Source organism: Macaca nemestrina, chromosome 7 (assembly GCF_043159975.1).
Source record: "Macaca nemestrina isolate mMacNem1 chromosome 7, mMacNem.hap1, whole genome shotgun sequence".
In the NCBI taxonomy this organism is placed as follows: Eukaryota; Metazoa; Chordata; class Mammalia; order Primates; family Cercopithecidae; genus Macaca; species Macaca nemestrina.
Window position 1 is genome coordinate 107,518,380 of NC_092131.1, and position 14,483 is coordinate 107,532,862.

Here is a 14,483-nt window from a genome sequence, read left to right on the forward strand (position 1 = left end):
GTGGAGCTCAGGGGAGGGAAAAGTCCAAGCCATTTTTAGGATGCTTTTGGGAGCGGTGAAAAGGTCACACCCTTTCCAAGGGACTCTTTTCCTGGAAAGTCCCTGGAGCTTAGCTGGCTCTTATCCTGTGACGCTGGCTCTGGCCACTAGGGGGCAGGGCCGTGAACTCAGCCTGGAGGGAGCCTGCCAGGCAGCAGGCACTCTGGACAGACAGCCCACCTGGTGCAGACAGGAGAAGGAGGCAGGAGGACGGAATGGAAGACACCTGGGATGGGTGAAAGTCAGTGCTGGTATCTGTCTTCCTGGCCACAGCTAGATCAGTCTTCTGAACCTGTTGGCCGTCAGGGCTGCACTGTGCCCATTAGGCGCCATGGCAGTCCCCGTGAAATCTACCAGGTGTCACCAGGCAGCATACATGCAACAGGCCTGGAAGATCCCCAGCAGCCCAACTGGACATGCTCAGACGCTCTGGGGCTCCTCTTTCAATGGTACAAACTGCAGGACCCACTGAGGGAAATGGGAACATACCAGGCTGAGCAGTATGGCTAAATCCATTTATTCCCAAATAAAAAACAAGAAAACGGGAGTCCCGTCACTAGGGAGCCATGACTCCATCCCCTCCTCCTTCCTCGCTCCTATGCTAGCAATAAATAAGTTTCCCAGCTGCAAATAACTATCAGAACCTCTTCTTCATATGCCAGCTGCAACCTCCGCTAGGTACGATACATACAGAATGTTACACAGATACAGTATGTACATGGGGGAAGGGCGGGTCACCCCTAGCAGCCCGTGCCCTCGCCTGGTCTAACAGTTAGCTCCACTGTCCCGCCTCAGATGCCTCTCTGAGTAAGAAGATGGGAGCACCCCTGAGGAAAAAGTAAGGAGGCCATCACACCTCCTCCAAACAAACCAACTCCATCAACCTCTGGCTCTTAAATAACAAACATCATCATCCAGAAATGTAAGGACTTAGCCTTGGTCAAGGTGGTAAAGGGTCTGTTTTTCTCCCTCCATTAGACAGGGGTCTTGTGTTGCTACCTAATGGTAAAGGGGTGACTGGGAAGGCGTTGTAGGGACATAGTGTGGGCGAAGACTGCAGACCCACTTCTCCAGGCTTATGCTGACAGGGGCCTGCTTTTATTTATTTTTATTCCATGATTTTTTTTAAATCCAGTAACTTCTTTTTCATAACTTTTAAAAAAAACTTTGCATAAAACTTTTTTTTTACTTTTTTTCACAACTTTTTTGCCACAACTTTTCCACTGTATTTTTTATCCCGTAACTTTTTCATTCCACAACTTTTAATTCCTGTAACCTTTTTAGTTTATGTTCTTTTAATAAACACACTTACATAGTTACAATTTTGTGAGAATAAAAACTGATTATCTCATGCCAATGTTCCCGGCATTTGCACAGTCTCAATACCTTTAATACTAGAATTTTCAAGACACACAAAATTTTAAGGCAAAAACAGCACCTTGCAAGAATTTCATAATTTATTACATTATAGTAACATCACAGAAGCAGTCAAGAATGCCACGTTAGACAAAAGTCAGTATTTCTATTATACATTCTGTTTACAAGAAATCATAAGTTGGTAAAAGTAAGTCTAAGAAAACTTGGCAAATAAAGCTTTGGACTGGAACTGGCATTTCTTTCTCTACTTTTCCTTCCCCTAGATTCTTTCTTTTAAACTATGGTGTTCATATTTTAAAATGTTTTAACTTATTTCAAGACATTAATACAGCAGTTACGTTTTTGAATAGTTATTTGAAAGTGACTGTAAGATAAAGTTTTAGAGAAGCTATTATGGATGGGGTGATTTACATTTTCATGTTTTGTAGAAAGCAGCTTTGGTTTTAGAACTGAGTTTTTTCATTTTGGGAAAACCTATCAGGTTTAATCAAACACTTTAAAAATAATTTTCATATATTGCAGTCTTTCAATAGGCATTTTGATTCTTTACTTCCTACAGAAATTCAAATTTATTCAGTTGAACTCACACTTTAAAATTCTATGTTTCTGCTGAACTCTAACCTTCTAATGTCGCCTTCTAAGCAAATTGAAAGCTGCCTTATACTGAATGAGGAAGAGAACAAATACTTGGCTGAATGAGGTATTGCAAATGACTGCATGCACTTAGAAGAAAGACTTAAGTTATTGTCATAGGATTTCCATCTTTTTAGCTTTTTCTTAAACTTATGACAGAATACCTACACAAAGAGTAGTATTTCAGGTAATATAGCACATTTATTTTTCAAACTGACATTCAGCTTAAATATGCCGGTATGTGATTTAATCCAGAGGTCCCTGATGAACACATTATTGTCAGATAGGTCACAGATGCTAAACGCTATCTGAAGGTCATTCCTAGACATTTATATGTGTCAGGGTAAAAGTGAAGTGATTTGAACTATCAAAATACCTTTGAAATAATTTATCAATGTATTAGAAAAACCCAGTTTCAGAATGATAAAGAAAAACTGTTAGACCAAATAATTTGGCTAATTAACAGTGGTACAATCCCTTTTTAGGTCATAATCCCTTTTTAGGTTATCAAAAAGGAGTAATATCTTCATGAGTCCAGAGCATATACAAATCCTAAGGGGAGTACCATAGTAATGCACTCATTCTTGGCTCCAAAACAAATGAAACGTATTCTATCCTGCACACATCTGCCAGAGCAGGCCACTTTCCTCTTTTGGGAGATTTAAAAATCTCCCCAAAATGTTATTACGCCCATCGCCAATACACAGAAAAAGGGAGAAAGGCTCTCTCCAGTGTTCCATCTTTAAACAACTGTAAATGTCACTACTCACAGTGGCACATTACAAACTAATAAACAGCGCACTTGAGGGCAAACCACATATTGAGCTAATGAAGAGCTCACTGTGATTAGGAGTCGATCAAGCATACTAGCAGAACATAGGCAAATTTTATCTGAATTCCGTAATGAATATACATGCTGCAATAACATTAAAAAATCATGGCAGCCTATTCCAAACCAGCAAGAACAGTTTTGTGCATATAGTGGGTCTTTGCGTGTTTGAACTCCCAACACATAGGGCAAACTCGATATGCGTGCTAATGACCTACAGTTATCAAATAAAAAGAAAAATGCTAAAGGATGCCATAGTGAACATGAGGGAAAGACCCACTCTTCTGTAATTTTTACAAATAAATTTAAACTAAGTTAGAAACACAAATAAACATGAGGGGCTCTAACATTCAAATGAAGTAAATGAATTGTGTAGGAGATTAACCCCTAAACTTTTTTTGTTTGTTTGTTTTTAAATTTCTTGACCAGCTCTTAGATGATGATGTTTATCTCCCTGATCTTGGCACGGTGAAAAGAATGGCATGCAGGGGTTGCTGCCCAAGCCTCGGTGCTCCTGGAGAGTCCTGCGTTAGAGGAAGCAGCTGCACGATCTGCTGTGCCGTGGGGTTGTGGTGGGGAGAACCCTCTCTGGCCTCTCCTGGTGCAGGCTCCACGCTGTCAGTGAGGCTCAGCCACGAAGATCTTCAGACAGAGGGAGGAGGGGATCTGAGGTCAGTGCGAGCCTCCCCTGCTCCTGCCCGCCCACCCCGCCTGAGCGCTCTACCCACCACCCTGCTTGTCAGCACACCCAAGCTCCTGGGGTATTGGGGCTCCTAGAGCGGCCTGATCAGCAGGGCTCTGGACAGTGGTCAAGAATTTGTCGTGCCCCTCATTGTGGTCGCCCACAAGCCACACCTGTCCCTGCAGCTCCAGCAGGTTCACCTGGAGGGAGGGGTGCTTAGCTGTCATGCTGGTGTTGGCGCCCAAGTTCACCCCTACCCCCACCCCCGCAGAGATGTTCCACACCCTACTTGCATCTCCTGGTCCTGGGCCAGCCTGATGATGTCCTCCTCTCCAAGTGCCACATCTTTGGCACGGCCCCCTGGCTGGTGTACTTTCCTGCGGGAGGACACAACTCAGAGGCTGGGGCCCCTCTGATAGCCCTGCAGCTCCCCCTGCCGTACCCTGGCCTCCCGCTCACTTATGGTGTCTGTCCCAAGAGGTGGATGAATCAAAGCTCTAGTTTCTCCCCATGCTCCTTCAGGTCCACCTTGTCCTCCATAAAGTTGCTCTGGAGCCAAAATAATGGGGTCACATCTCAAGAACCACCTGCCTTGCCCCACCCACACCGTTCTTGGCCCCCTTCAGGGCTCGGTGGGTCTCCCCACACACAGACTCACCCCCAGTCCCTGGGGTCCTCTGGGATGAAGCCACTGGGTGAGCCAGGGGCTGGCAGCACACCCTTTGCTCTTCCTGGGCACTGGCTCCAGCATCGTTGAAAAATGCCACCTGAAGGCAAGAGATGAGTATTCTTGTAGGGACATACACAGAACAACCGGGGCAGGGAGGTGGAGCACAGCCCCTTCCCTTGGGGCTCAGAGTGTGCACCTGTTGGTCACAGGTGAAATGGTGTTTGACCACTGGCTCCCAGAAGGAGTGAAAGTCCACAGAAATCAGAAGGCAGGGAAACCAAGAACATAAGGGGATCTGGGAGGGACCAGCGAGGAAGGTGACAAAGTAGGGGCAGGGAAAGTCAGGCTCACCTGACCTCCAGGCTCTCCCGGTCCTCAGGGATGTCCTGCATGGGCCGAGGTGCCTCCTCCTCCTCACTGTCCAGATGCCCTCCTCCATCTCTTCTAGGGAGTGGCCAGAGGGGTCCTCAGACAACCCAACAAGGGAAGTGGGGGCCCACCTCTGCCCCCACCCTCACTGTGTAGCCCTGAGCCAGCCCATTCCCAGAGGGGAATGAGCTGTTCTGTATTATTACTTTTAAGAACCAAGATCTTGCTATATTGCCAGGAACAGTCCCACTACCGATTGGTGCCGGAGTCCTGACCTGGTCCCTTTCTGACCTGGGCCAGTTCTCCCGTCTTTAGGCAACCTGATGGCCTCCTGCTCCCAGGAGGTCACCATATTGATACCGAACTTAGCGCGGACACCCGGTCGGCATAATGACCAGCTGTGTTAAAGGTGTCTTCCAACTCCTCAATCCTATGCTGCTAACAGTCCCCCTTTCCTCCTGGGGCTCTCGCCTCTTCCTCCGAGTGGTCTCCCGTACCTTCCCCAGGGAGAGCCATGAGGCTCAACCTGGTTTTAGCTGCTGTTTCTGCTGGCTGGTAGCTTCCAGGTGCTCCTAAGAGGCCAGGAAAGAGGGTGAGAAGGCACGGAGGTTGCCAGGTTGTCCCTCTTGGGGCCCTGTCCTCAGCAACTCCCTCCCCGGGGTCGCCTGCAACTTTTGGCAGGCCAGCTTAGCCACTGCTTTGCCCTGAGCTTTCTGCTGCTGCAGCTGGTCCAGGAGCTGGGTCTGCAGCAGTAACTGCCTGTGCAGCACCTCCTCCTCAGAGGTCAGCTGCTGCTAAGCGACCGCATACTGCTGCAGGTGACACAGGTACTGGTCTCCCTGCTGCTGCAGACTCTGAGCCTCTTGGCTCTTCAGCTCCACCTGCAGGATGATCCTGGGCATGAGGGCGTTTACTAGCTGGCTTCCAGATTCCTGGCCCATGAATAGGGTAGCAAGGGCACTGTGGGGCTCTGTGGCCTCCCCAGGCCCCGGTCCCTTGCTCCAGGCCTCAGAGACTGCCTTCCTTGCCTAGAACCCCATGCATCCTTCCCCAGCCTCAAATCTCACATCCTTTTCCCCACCATTTAAACTGTAGGCCACAGACTGGTGGAATAGCAAGGAAAGCCAACCACCATCTGCTAAGTGTACTACATGACTACTGTTTCCATGTGTTATCTCATTTAATCCTCAGCACCTCTGCAAGGAAAATGCTAACTACCTTTTGAACTTAAAGAAACAGAGACATAGAGATGCAAGGTAGTTGAATGATAACCAGTGGAACTGAGGCCAGAATCCAGTTTGAATCTAAGGAGTCTTTTTGGTTTTTCCGTTTGGTTTTGTTTTGAGACAGTGTCACTCTGTGTCCCAGGCTGGAGTGCAGTGGTGCAGTCTCAGCTCACTGCAAACTCCACCTCCTGGGCTCAAATGATTCTCATGTCTCAGCCTCCTGAGTAGCTGGGATTACAGGCATGCACCACCAGGCCTGGCTAATTATTATTATTATTTTTTGAAATTGTAGTAGAGATGAGGTTTTGCCATGTTGGCCAGGCTGGTCTCAAACTACTGATCTCAAGTGATTCTCCTGCCTCAGCCTCCCGAAGTGCTGGGATTACAGTCATGAGCCACCATACCCGACATTAGGAGCCTCTTTTTTTTTTTTTTTTTGAGACAGAGTCTCACTCTGTTGCCCAGGCTGGAGTGCAGTGGCCAGATCTCAGCTCACTGCAAACTCTGCCTCCCGGGTTTATGCCATTCTCCTGCCTCAGTTTCCCCAATAGCTGGGACTACAGGCACCTGCCACCTCACCTGGCTAGTTTTTTGTATTTTTTAGCAGAGACGGGGATTCACTGTGTTAGCCAGGATGGTCTCAATCTCCTGACCTCGTGATCCGCCCATCTCGGCCTCCCAAAGTGCTGGGATTACAGGCTTGAGCCACCGCACCCGGCCAACTTCTTATACCACTGTCTCTTCCCCTGTGACTGGGGGACTCCATGCCTCTAGCTGGGACGATGATATCCAGACCTGGGGGGAGCCCAGGGCTCCCCACCTCTAAAAGTCAGAGGGAAAGATGCAAGAAACAGTAATAGGACTGCCCTGGAGAGTGCTGGGATCACCTGCCCCCAGGTTGCAGCTGCCTCTGGCCTGGCGCCTCCCTTCCCCAGAGGCTGGTGCCCGCCTCCCAGCCCTTCTTGGATGGGTCAGAGGTTACCGTGTCTTTCAGCTCGCCCAGCGTCTTCAGCTCCTTTACTTGAGGCTCCAACTGCAGTGCGCTCTTGTTCTCATTGTTCTGGACAGAGAGAAGCAATCATTGGCCACCCGCTATAGCTGAAGACCGCAGAACTTGGTGTCTGCCTGCCATGGCACCAGGAAGGGTGGAGGCAGGTTACAAAAACCATCCCCTCTCTCCCACAGCCATCAGAGCAGGGCTCTGGCTCACAGGTGCCTTTAGAAGTACCATTTCATGTGAGGACTACAATGCCCCATTTTACAGGTGGGGAAACAAAGGCCTGGAGGGCTAGGGAAGAGGGCAGGCTCCCCAGGTGGGGCAACCCACCGGCTCCTCGAAGCTACTGTGTGGCTCCGCCTGCTGCTCGTAGAGGGCTTCCCACCCCAGCTCCAGCATCCTCTCCAGCTCCCGCAGTGTCTCCTGCTCCCACAGCCTCTGATCCTGCTCCCGCAGCCTCTCCTGTTCCAGCAGCTCCTCCACTTGGTCCAGCAGCTGCTCCTCCTCCAGCAGCCTCTTCTGCTCCTCCTGTTGCCTGTCCCGTTCCAAAAGCTTCTCCACCTGCTCCAGCAGCCTCTCGTGCTCCCGCAGTCTCTCATCCTGCTCCCGCAACCTCTCCTGTTCCAACAGTTCCTCCACCTGGTCCAGCAGCCTCCCCTGGTCCAGCAGCCTCTCCTGTTCCTCCTGCCACCTCTCCTGTTCCAATAGCTTCTCCACCTGCTCCAACAGCCTCTCCTGCTCTGGAAGCCTCTCCTCCTCCCGCAGCCTCTCATCATGCTCCCGCAGCCTCTCCTCTTCCAGCAGCTTCTCTACCTGGTTCAGCAGCCTCTCATGCTCTAGCAGCTTCTCCTCCTCCTCCTCCCGTCTCTCCTGTTCCAACAGCTTTTTCACCTCCTCCAGCAGCCTCTCCTGCTCTGGCAGCCACTCCTGCTCCCGTATCCTCTCATCCTGCTCATGTATCCTCTCCTCCTGCTCACGTATCCTCTCCTCCTGCCTAGATAGCCTCTCCTCCTGCTCATGTAGCTTCTCCTCCTGCTCACGTATCCTCTCCTCCTGCTCACGTATCCTCTCCTCCTGTCTCCTGTTCAGGAGACTCAACATCCGATTGTTTTCCACCTCGGCCTGGAGCTGTCTTCCCAGACTCTCCAGCTCCTTCCTTAGGTGTTTGGTCTCATCTTGTAGCTGCTCCACCTCAGAGGGCCCTCCTGGGGGATCTGGGGCCCTGGGTTCAGCTGAGAAAGGAAGCAGACAATAAGGGTCTCTGGATTCTCAAAAAAAAAAAAAAAAAAAAATCCTCCCATTGGTGCAGAGCTCCTCCTCTCAGGCTTCCCAAACTTGGCCTCACTGCTAAGGATTCCTCGCACCCAGATGGTAGCTAATCTTCCAAGCCACTTTCAATGGAGAGCACTGTGGGTGGCTGACAATGGGCACTCCTCCCTCTTTGCTGATGGGGACACCAAGGCTCAAGCAGATGACAAGGCTTGCAGTCTCCTGGCACAGACTTCTCTCCCTCTGCCTCAAAGCCCTTCCATCCACCCACCTCCCTGGGGCATTCTAAGCCACCCCCACAGCCCTCTGATGCCGGTCCTGCTCCCAGGTCACGCCAGCCCCATCTTACCCCTCTGGTGTTTGAGTTTGAACAAGCTCCTCCCAAGCTTCTGTACCCGATGTAGCTCACGCTTCTTCTCCTCCTTCAATGTGTGAACCTGCCCAAAGCACAGGGCAAAAGGGCGTTGGTGATAGCAGCTGAACCTCTAGAGACAGAGTTTGAGAAAGGCCCCCCCGTTCTGCCAGCTTGTGATTTAGAAAGGTGCGTTCATTCAACAAACATCTGCTGAGCACCTACAGGCCAGGTATGGTTCTTCACAGCAGAGATAGGAGACAGAAAAGGACAGACAGGAGCCCTTGGCCCTGAGGTTTCCATTCTAGGGGCCTTTAAATCTCGGACTCCCAGAGCTAACAGAGACCTTTGACACTCTCTACCTCGTCCAGAAACAGGAGCCCAAGGAGGAGAGAAGGCTTGTCCAGACTCAAAAAGCAAATTAGGGACTGAGTCAGGGCAGAAATACAGGCCCCTGACAAACAGCCAGGCTAGTGCTTCCCTGAGAGGCAACAACCCCAGGGCATGTGTGGCAAGGAGTCGAGCAGGGGTGTCTGGAGAAGAGAGAGTCAGCAAAGAGGGCAGTGCAGAAGAGCCATGCTGCACGGTCTGTGCTCTGGGGTCCATCCAGGTGAGGCCTGGGTGCCCCAGCTCCCCATTTACCCTTGGCACCAGGGGCCCCTAGACCCTTTCTTCAGGGCCTCAAGGGGAAACGAGTCCAGGTTTGGCAGCGTGGAATCAGAGGACGCCACTGGACTCTTCCCAGTGAATGGATGTTTTCACTGGGTTGACTGATTATTGCGGAGCTTTGAGTCCGGGGCTCCTGCTAGTTCTTGGTACTGGCTCTGAGGTGCATGCAGGGAGGAGGAGTTGGAGGAGGATTGTGGGGAGGGGTAGAGAGAACACTCATTAGGGCTGGGGAGCGGGAGTGTGTGGGCTGTCTCAGCTGGCAGAGGGGCAACCAGCCCCTGCTGTGGGAGGAGGTTGGAGGGCTGGCCTGCAGGGTCACTGAACCTCGGCCCAGGGCCTCTTACCTGCAGATCTTTCAGGTTAGTAGATGACACAGGGCCCTCCCCGTAGACACCTGTTGCTGACTACAAGAGATGAAAGTGCACATGGAGATGTTCTGTCCCCCTCAGTGTCTAAGCCCTCTGACTTCCTTTCTTCCCCATCAACTGACAAAAGTTTCTTTTCTGCCTGTCTTGGACCTTTTGTCCCATAACTCCTTTGTGCCAACTTCTCTCATGGTTTTTATCACCCCACCATCTCACCCTGGGGCCCTTTCAGTGACTCCTAAAGGGACAGCCTGATGGCAAGTGGCTCTTCTCATTGGCCTGGCTTCCCCTTGAGACTGGGAATGAGAAAACTCAAGCAGCAATGACCATTTTGTGGATGTCCTGGGTGTTTACAGCAGGCCATGTACTAAGGATTCACATAAAAGCAACAATAACAAATCTCATTTAAACTTCACAAATGGAAGTCAAAAAATACCACCTCTATTATACAGATGTGAAAAGAGAGGCCTGAAAGACCTCAAGCAACTTGCCCTATATCATATCTTAATTAATCCCTAATCAATCATTAGCGGATGGAGAGGCAGGATTGAAACCCAGAATTCTTAACCAGTACCCAACAGTCCATCCACAATCTTAACAATTCTCCTCTACTGCCCCTTGGGTCCCCTGTCCCCAGGAGCCTGGCCAGCCAAGACTCACATCCCCTGGTGAGCGGTAACCACCAGAAGCGGCGGTGTCAGGGCTACTGCCATTGATTTTCTTTTTCCTGTTAGCTCCTGCTGGAACGCCAGGGCTCTTCCTCTGCCAATATTCTTTTAACTGTGGGAAAGAGGAGCAGTGACACTCATGAGAACTATCAGCCCCTACAGCCACACCCTCCTTCACAGTTTTGACCAAATACTCTTCTACACCATCTGATTTAATGCCACCACCAACTGTACAAGGTGTTGTCACAATCCTTTAGTGACTGAGAGGGATATCATGGTTAGAAAAAAAAAAAAAAAAAAAAAGAAAAAGGCAATACTGGAACTTAAACTCAGTTTTCTGACTCCAAGCTCTGGGGTTTTGCCATGAATCAGCATCTGCCAGGGACCAAAACCAGGGGCGGAGTTAGAACAGTAAACATGAAGGAGGCAGGAACTGTATGCCATGTGGTTTAGAGTCATACATCCTCACATGTCCATTAGTGTGAAGAAGTGCACCAGTACCTCTCACACTTTCATATAAATGTGTCCTCATGACAGAAGGCAGCTTTTTTGTTAAATCTGGGAATTTTTCAGAAAGAGGACAACCCAAGCCTGATTTCAGAGAGAAGTCTGTATATACTTCGAAACTTATGTGACTGTCATCCCTAAGGACATTAATGTTCGATCTGAAGAGAATCAAGGGAAACTGATGCTTCAGAAAGATGTCCCGCATTCATCCTGTAGCACTCAAAGTACCCCAGGTTTGAGATGATATGAGCAAGATTCAAGCTGTCAGTTTAGTTTTCCAAGATCTACTCTACTGAAGATGAACTAATCTCACTTCAGAGACCACTGACTGAAGGGCCATCTGGTCCCAGAACTGTGGAGAACTCAGAAAAGAATGTTAAAGTCTCTCTGCAAAGTAGAAGCCTGGGAGAAAACCAAACCAAACCCGTTCTCCCATGGCCACCCAGCGATACTGTCAAGGTTTTGAGCACACAGGGGAAGTGCAGGCTTTTCCCACTGTCAATGTCTCTGTGAAGGGAGTAAGGCGGCCTGAAACCTCTTGTTCCTGGGTCCCATAGTCCCCATTCCCCTTCCAACTGGAAATTTGTGCTGTGACCAGAGGAACAGGAAATGGGGTGAGAAAACTTAGGGAATGGGGTTGTAAGATGAAAGGCTGGTCTTGCAGCAGTAACGACAGTTCCTAGGGGGACTGTGACATCACCACATTCCACTCCTCCCAGGGGAGGGGATCACATCAGCGCGATGCGATGCCCGAGTCACCCACCACTCCATGATGGGGGAGGGAAACACAGGGTTCAGACCCAGGTCCTTGGAGACACCAGCCCAAGGAGCCCAGGGAGGTGGAGCTCGGGACAGCAGGAAGGGAGGGCAGAGTCTGCAGTAGGGAGTCCCGGGAGTCACCAGCCTAAAGTCACCCAGGGACGATTGGCGAGGGTGGGGCCTGGGGCTAGGGGACCCAGGTCCTGGGAGATGGAGGCCTAAAGAGCCCAGGGAGGTCGGGCTTGGGGCAGCAGGAGGTGAGGGCTGAGTATGGAGCGGGGAGCCCCAGAAGCCGCCCGCCAAAAGTCACCCTGGGGTAAAGATTGGCAAGGGAGGGACTGGGCTGCTTGCTGAAGGGGTGGAGCTGACTGACAAGAATTTGGTGGGGGGAGCCCAGAGTCGCTGGTGTTGGGGATCCCATTCCGGTATGCCTCAGGAGTAGTTTGGACTCTGGCAATGGTCTTGTCGTCGGAGGGGATCTGTGACTGGGTTGGGGGCTATGACCTGGTGTGTTTTACCTTTTTCTTGGCTGCGGTGAATTTTCCCTGTCGTGTTTTTTCTGACATCATGGGGTGTGGAGGGAGGCGGGGTTGGGGTCACATCAGCGAAATCCCAGTGAGCACGGCTGAATGCCTCCAGTCACCTACCAGGCCGCTGTGCAACTGAGCCAGAGGAGGCGTAACCAGGGCCCCACTAGAACTCAGAAGAGGGGTGTGGCCTTAATGCTCCAAGCCCATTGGTCAGTGAGAAAAATGAAAGGGAAAGGAGGTGTGGCCAGGCGGCAGGTGTCCAGAGGGACCTGTGCCATCACAAGGAAAGCTGCCCATGCAGCTGCTGTTCCCGCCCACTCAGAGAGACTGGAGGGGCTGCCCACTCGGAGAGGAGAGGGGCTGGCTTTTGCTTTAAAAGCTTTCAAACTGTAAAAAATAAACTTAAAAAACTATACATGTGTATACTTTATATATATGTTTGTCTATGTGTGTGTATCTATGTTTTCCTCCAGAGCTGTCTTCATTATCCAGCTTCTATGCAAAGTCTATGATTTTGGCCTATATTTTTCATCTTCAAATGGAGTACAAGAATTACCAGTATCACCTTCACTGCGATACAGACCCTAGAAAAATGGAAAATCCATAGCATGCTTGATGATTAATGAAGCAGACTATAGTACCAACATTCCAATAAGACAAAATAATCACAATGATTTCTCTTTTTTGGAAGAACATTTCTCTTATTCTCCTACATTATTAAGATTTTTTGTTTTTTAAATGAGAAACCTGTCTGATATCTTAAAAAACACAAAGCTTTTGGGCCGGGTGCGGTAGCTCACGCCTGTAATGCCATCACTTTGGGAGGCCGAGGTGGGTGGATCGTCTGCGGCAGGAGTTCAAGACCAACCTGGCCAACATGATGAAACCCTGTCTGTACTAAAAATACAAAAACTAGCCAGATGTGGTGGTGGGTGCCTGTAGTTCCAGCTATTTGGGAGGCTGAGGCAGGAGAATTACTTGAACCCAGGAGACGGAGGTTGCAGTGAGCCAAGCTCATGCCACTGCACTTCAGCCTGGGCGACAGAGCAAGACTCCATCTCAAAAGATGTAAAATAAAATAAAATAAAATAAAATAAAATAGAAAATAAGGAAGAACACAGAGCTTTCAATTTAATAAGCACTTAAAGCTCTCTACTGGTTTAAGAGAAACACAAGTCCCGTTATTCTAGAATCACCTGGCCTCTCTAAGCCTTGCAAATGAAACTGAATTTCTCACTTGACACTGTGCTTTGCAATCATGAAAACCAATAATTATGTTATGTCACTGTGTACTGCTTGTTACCTGAATTCCACACTAGGCTGGGATCATGGGTTGAATCTTTCATGATTTTCTCCGTAACCTGTGTGCTTCTTATCCCAGAGCAAATTAAACTTTTTTCTAGAGTTCTACCATTTACAGTTAATAGACAAGAGTGATTCTCAAAATGTAGTCTATGCACTAGCAGCACCAGCAGCACCTGAGATCTTTTCATAAGTGCAAATCCTCAGGCCCCATCCTGGACCTGGTGAATCAGAAACTCTGGAGTAGGGCTCAGCAATCTGTGCTGCAGTAGTTCCTCCAGGTGTTCAAGAACCTCTGGCATACAGCAGGCAGAAAAATATGTTTCCTTCTGTAGGTCCAAAGCCAGATATACCATATGTTCTGCCTTGTTATGCAACAATGACATGCAATTAAAAGATATAAATCTCCTTCCTACTCCCACCCTCTATCCAATGTCTTTTATTTTTGTGAGTTCAATAAGAAAACAAGTGGCAATCAGAGATTTAGTCTAAAATATATATTTACAAGTGTCAGTTCTCATCCAGTCTGATCTCATACAAAACCATTGACATCCTTTTACATCTCAAGTTTTAAAAAAGTATCTTCACAATGTGAGACTCAGGCACACTAGCAGTTCTATCATAAAACACCAAGTAGATTGGAATGTCCAACCTTACTAGAGAAGAAAAGTGGAATCATTGGCTATATTTTCAAATTGCATTCAACAGGAAATTTAAGTTTTGAATTTTTTTTCACCTTCATACTTACAAGTTATTAGAATTAAACCAGAATACGCCATTCTTTCAAAGCCTGTAGCCAGGCAAAGTTTTACTGTATTATTTCTTGCTTTCAATGGATATAAAGCAGATTCCTGCTAGGCACATTTTGTATATCTGCAAGGATGCAGAACCAAAAAGTTCCATCTGTTCAACATTAAAACAAAAGTCCTGTACACCTTGGATGGTGAGTGCAATACTTCAGCATTAGCCCCAAAGCCTCAAATATGAAAAGATACCAAGAACACCACTAGCAATCAAAACTAAACTCTCGGCCAGGAGCAGTAGTTCACACCTGTAATCCCAGCACTTTAGCAAGCCAAGGTGGGAGGATTGCTTGAAGTCAGGAGTTCAAGACTAGCCTGGGCAGCATAGCGAATTCATGTCTCCACAAAAAGTTTTAAAAATTAGCTGGGTGTGGTGGCACACAGCTGTAGTCCTAGCTACTTGGCAGGCTGAGTTGGGAAAATTGCTTGAGCCCAGG

The 14,483-nt window shown here is 48.9% G+C and overlaps 3 protein-coding genes across 10 annotated transcripts in view; 1 reads left to right on the top strand and 2 right to left on the bottom strand.

Moving 5' to 3' along the window:
* The window catches only part of LOC105464724 (golgin subfamily A member 6-like protein 4), a 173,607-nt gene that overhangs the window by 117,781 nt on the left and 41,343 nt on the right, over nucleotides 1-14,483 (top strand). The window lies entirely within an intron of this gene.
* LOC139355332 (golgin subfamily A member 2-like) lies at nucleotides 1,487-6,890 on the bottom strand. 3 transcript variants are annotated; one of them, XM_071099341.1, is made up of 6 exons: nucleotides 6,808-6,890; nucleotides 5,097-5,171; nucleotides 4,219-4,674; nucleotides 4,020-4,109; nucleotides 3,854-3,937; nucleotides 1,487-3,520 (listed from the first exon to the last, which is right to left on the bottom strand). In XM_071099341.1, exons 2-6 carry the CDS (start codon nucleotides 5,113-5,115, stop codon nucleotides 3,507-3,509), a joined length of 663 nt encoding a protein of 220 aa, XP_070955442.1. In that variant the 5' UTR covers nucleotides 5,116-5,171; nucleotides 6,808-6,890; the 3' UTR covers nucleotides 1,487-3,506. The 3 variants fall into 3 exon arrangements, with proteins under 3 accessions (XP_070955442.1, XP_070955441.1, XP_070955443.1); XM_071099340.1 differs by having other exon boundaries at nucleotides 3,850-3,937; XM_071099342.1 differs by lacking the exons at nucleotides 3,854-3,937; nucleotides 4,020-4,109 and having other exon boundaries at nucleotides 4,219-4,327; nucleotides 4,582-4,674.
* LOC105488371 (golgin subfamily A member 6-like protein 4) lies at nucleotides 6,500-12,268 on the bottom strand. Of its 2 annotated transcripts, XM_024794894.2 has the most exons (6): nucleotides 11,930-12,268; nucleotides 10,138-10,257; nucleotides 9,457-9,516; nucleotides 8,441-8,528; nucleotides 7,153-8,054; nucleotides 6,500-6,885 (listed from the first exon to the last, which is right to left on the bottom strand). In XM_024794894.2, exons 1-6 carry the CDS (start codon nucleotides 11,978-11,980, stop codon nucleotides 6,709-6,711), a joined length of 1,398 nt encoding a protein of 465 aa, XP_024650662.2. In that variant the 5' UTR covers nucleotides 11,981-12,268; the 3' UTR covers nucleotides 6,500-6,708. The 2 variants fall into 2 exon arrangements, with proteins under 2 accessions (XP_024650662.2, XP_070955435.1); XM_071099334.1 differs by lacking the exons at nucleotides 9,457-9,516; nucleotides 10,138-10,257 and having other exon boundaries at nucleotides 6,502-6,885.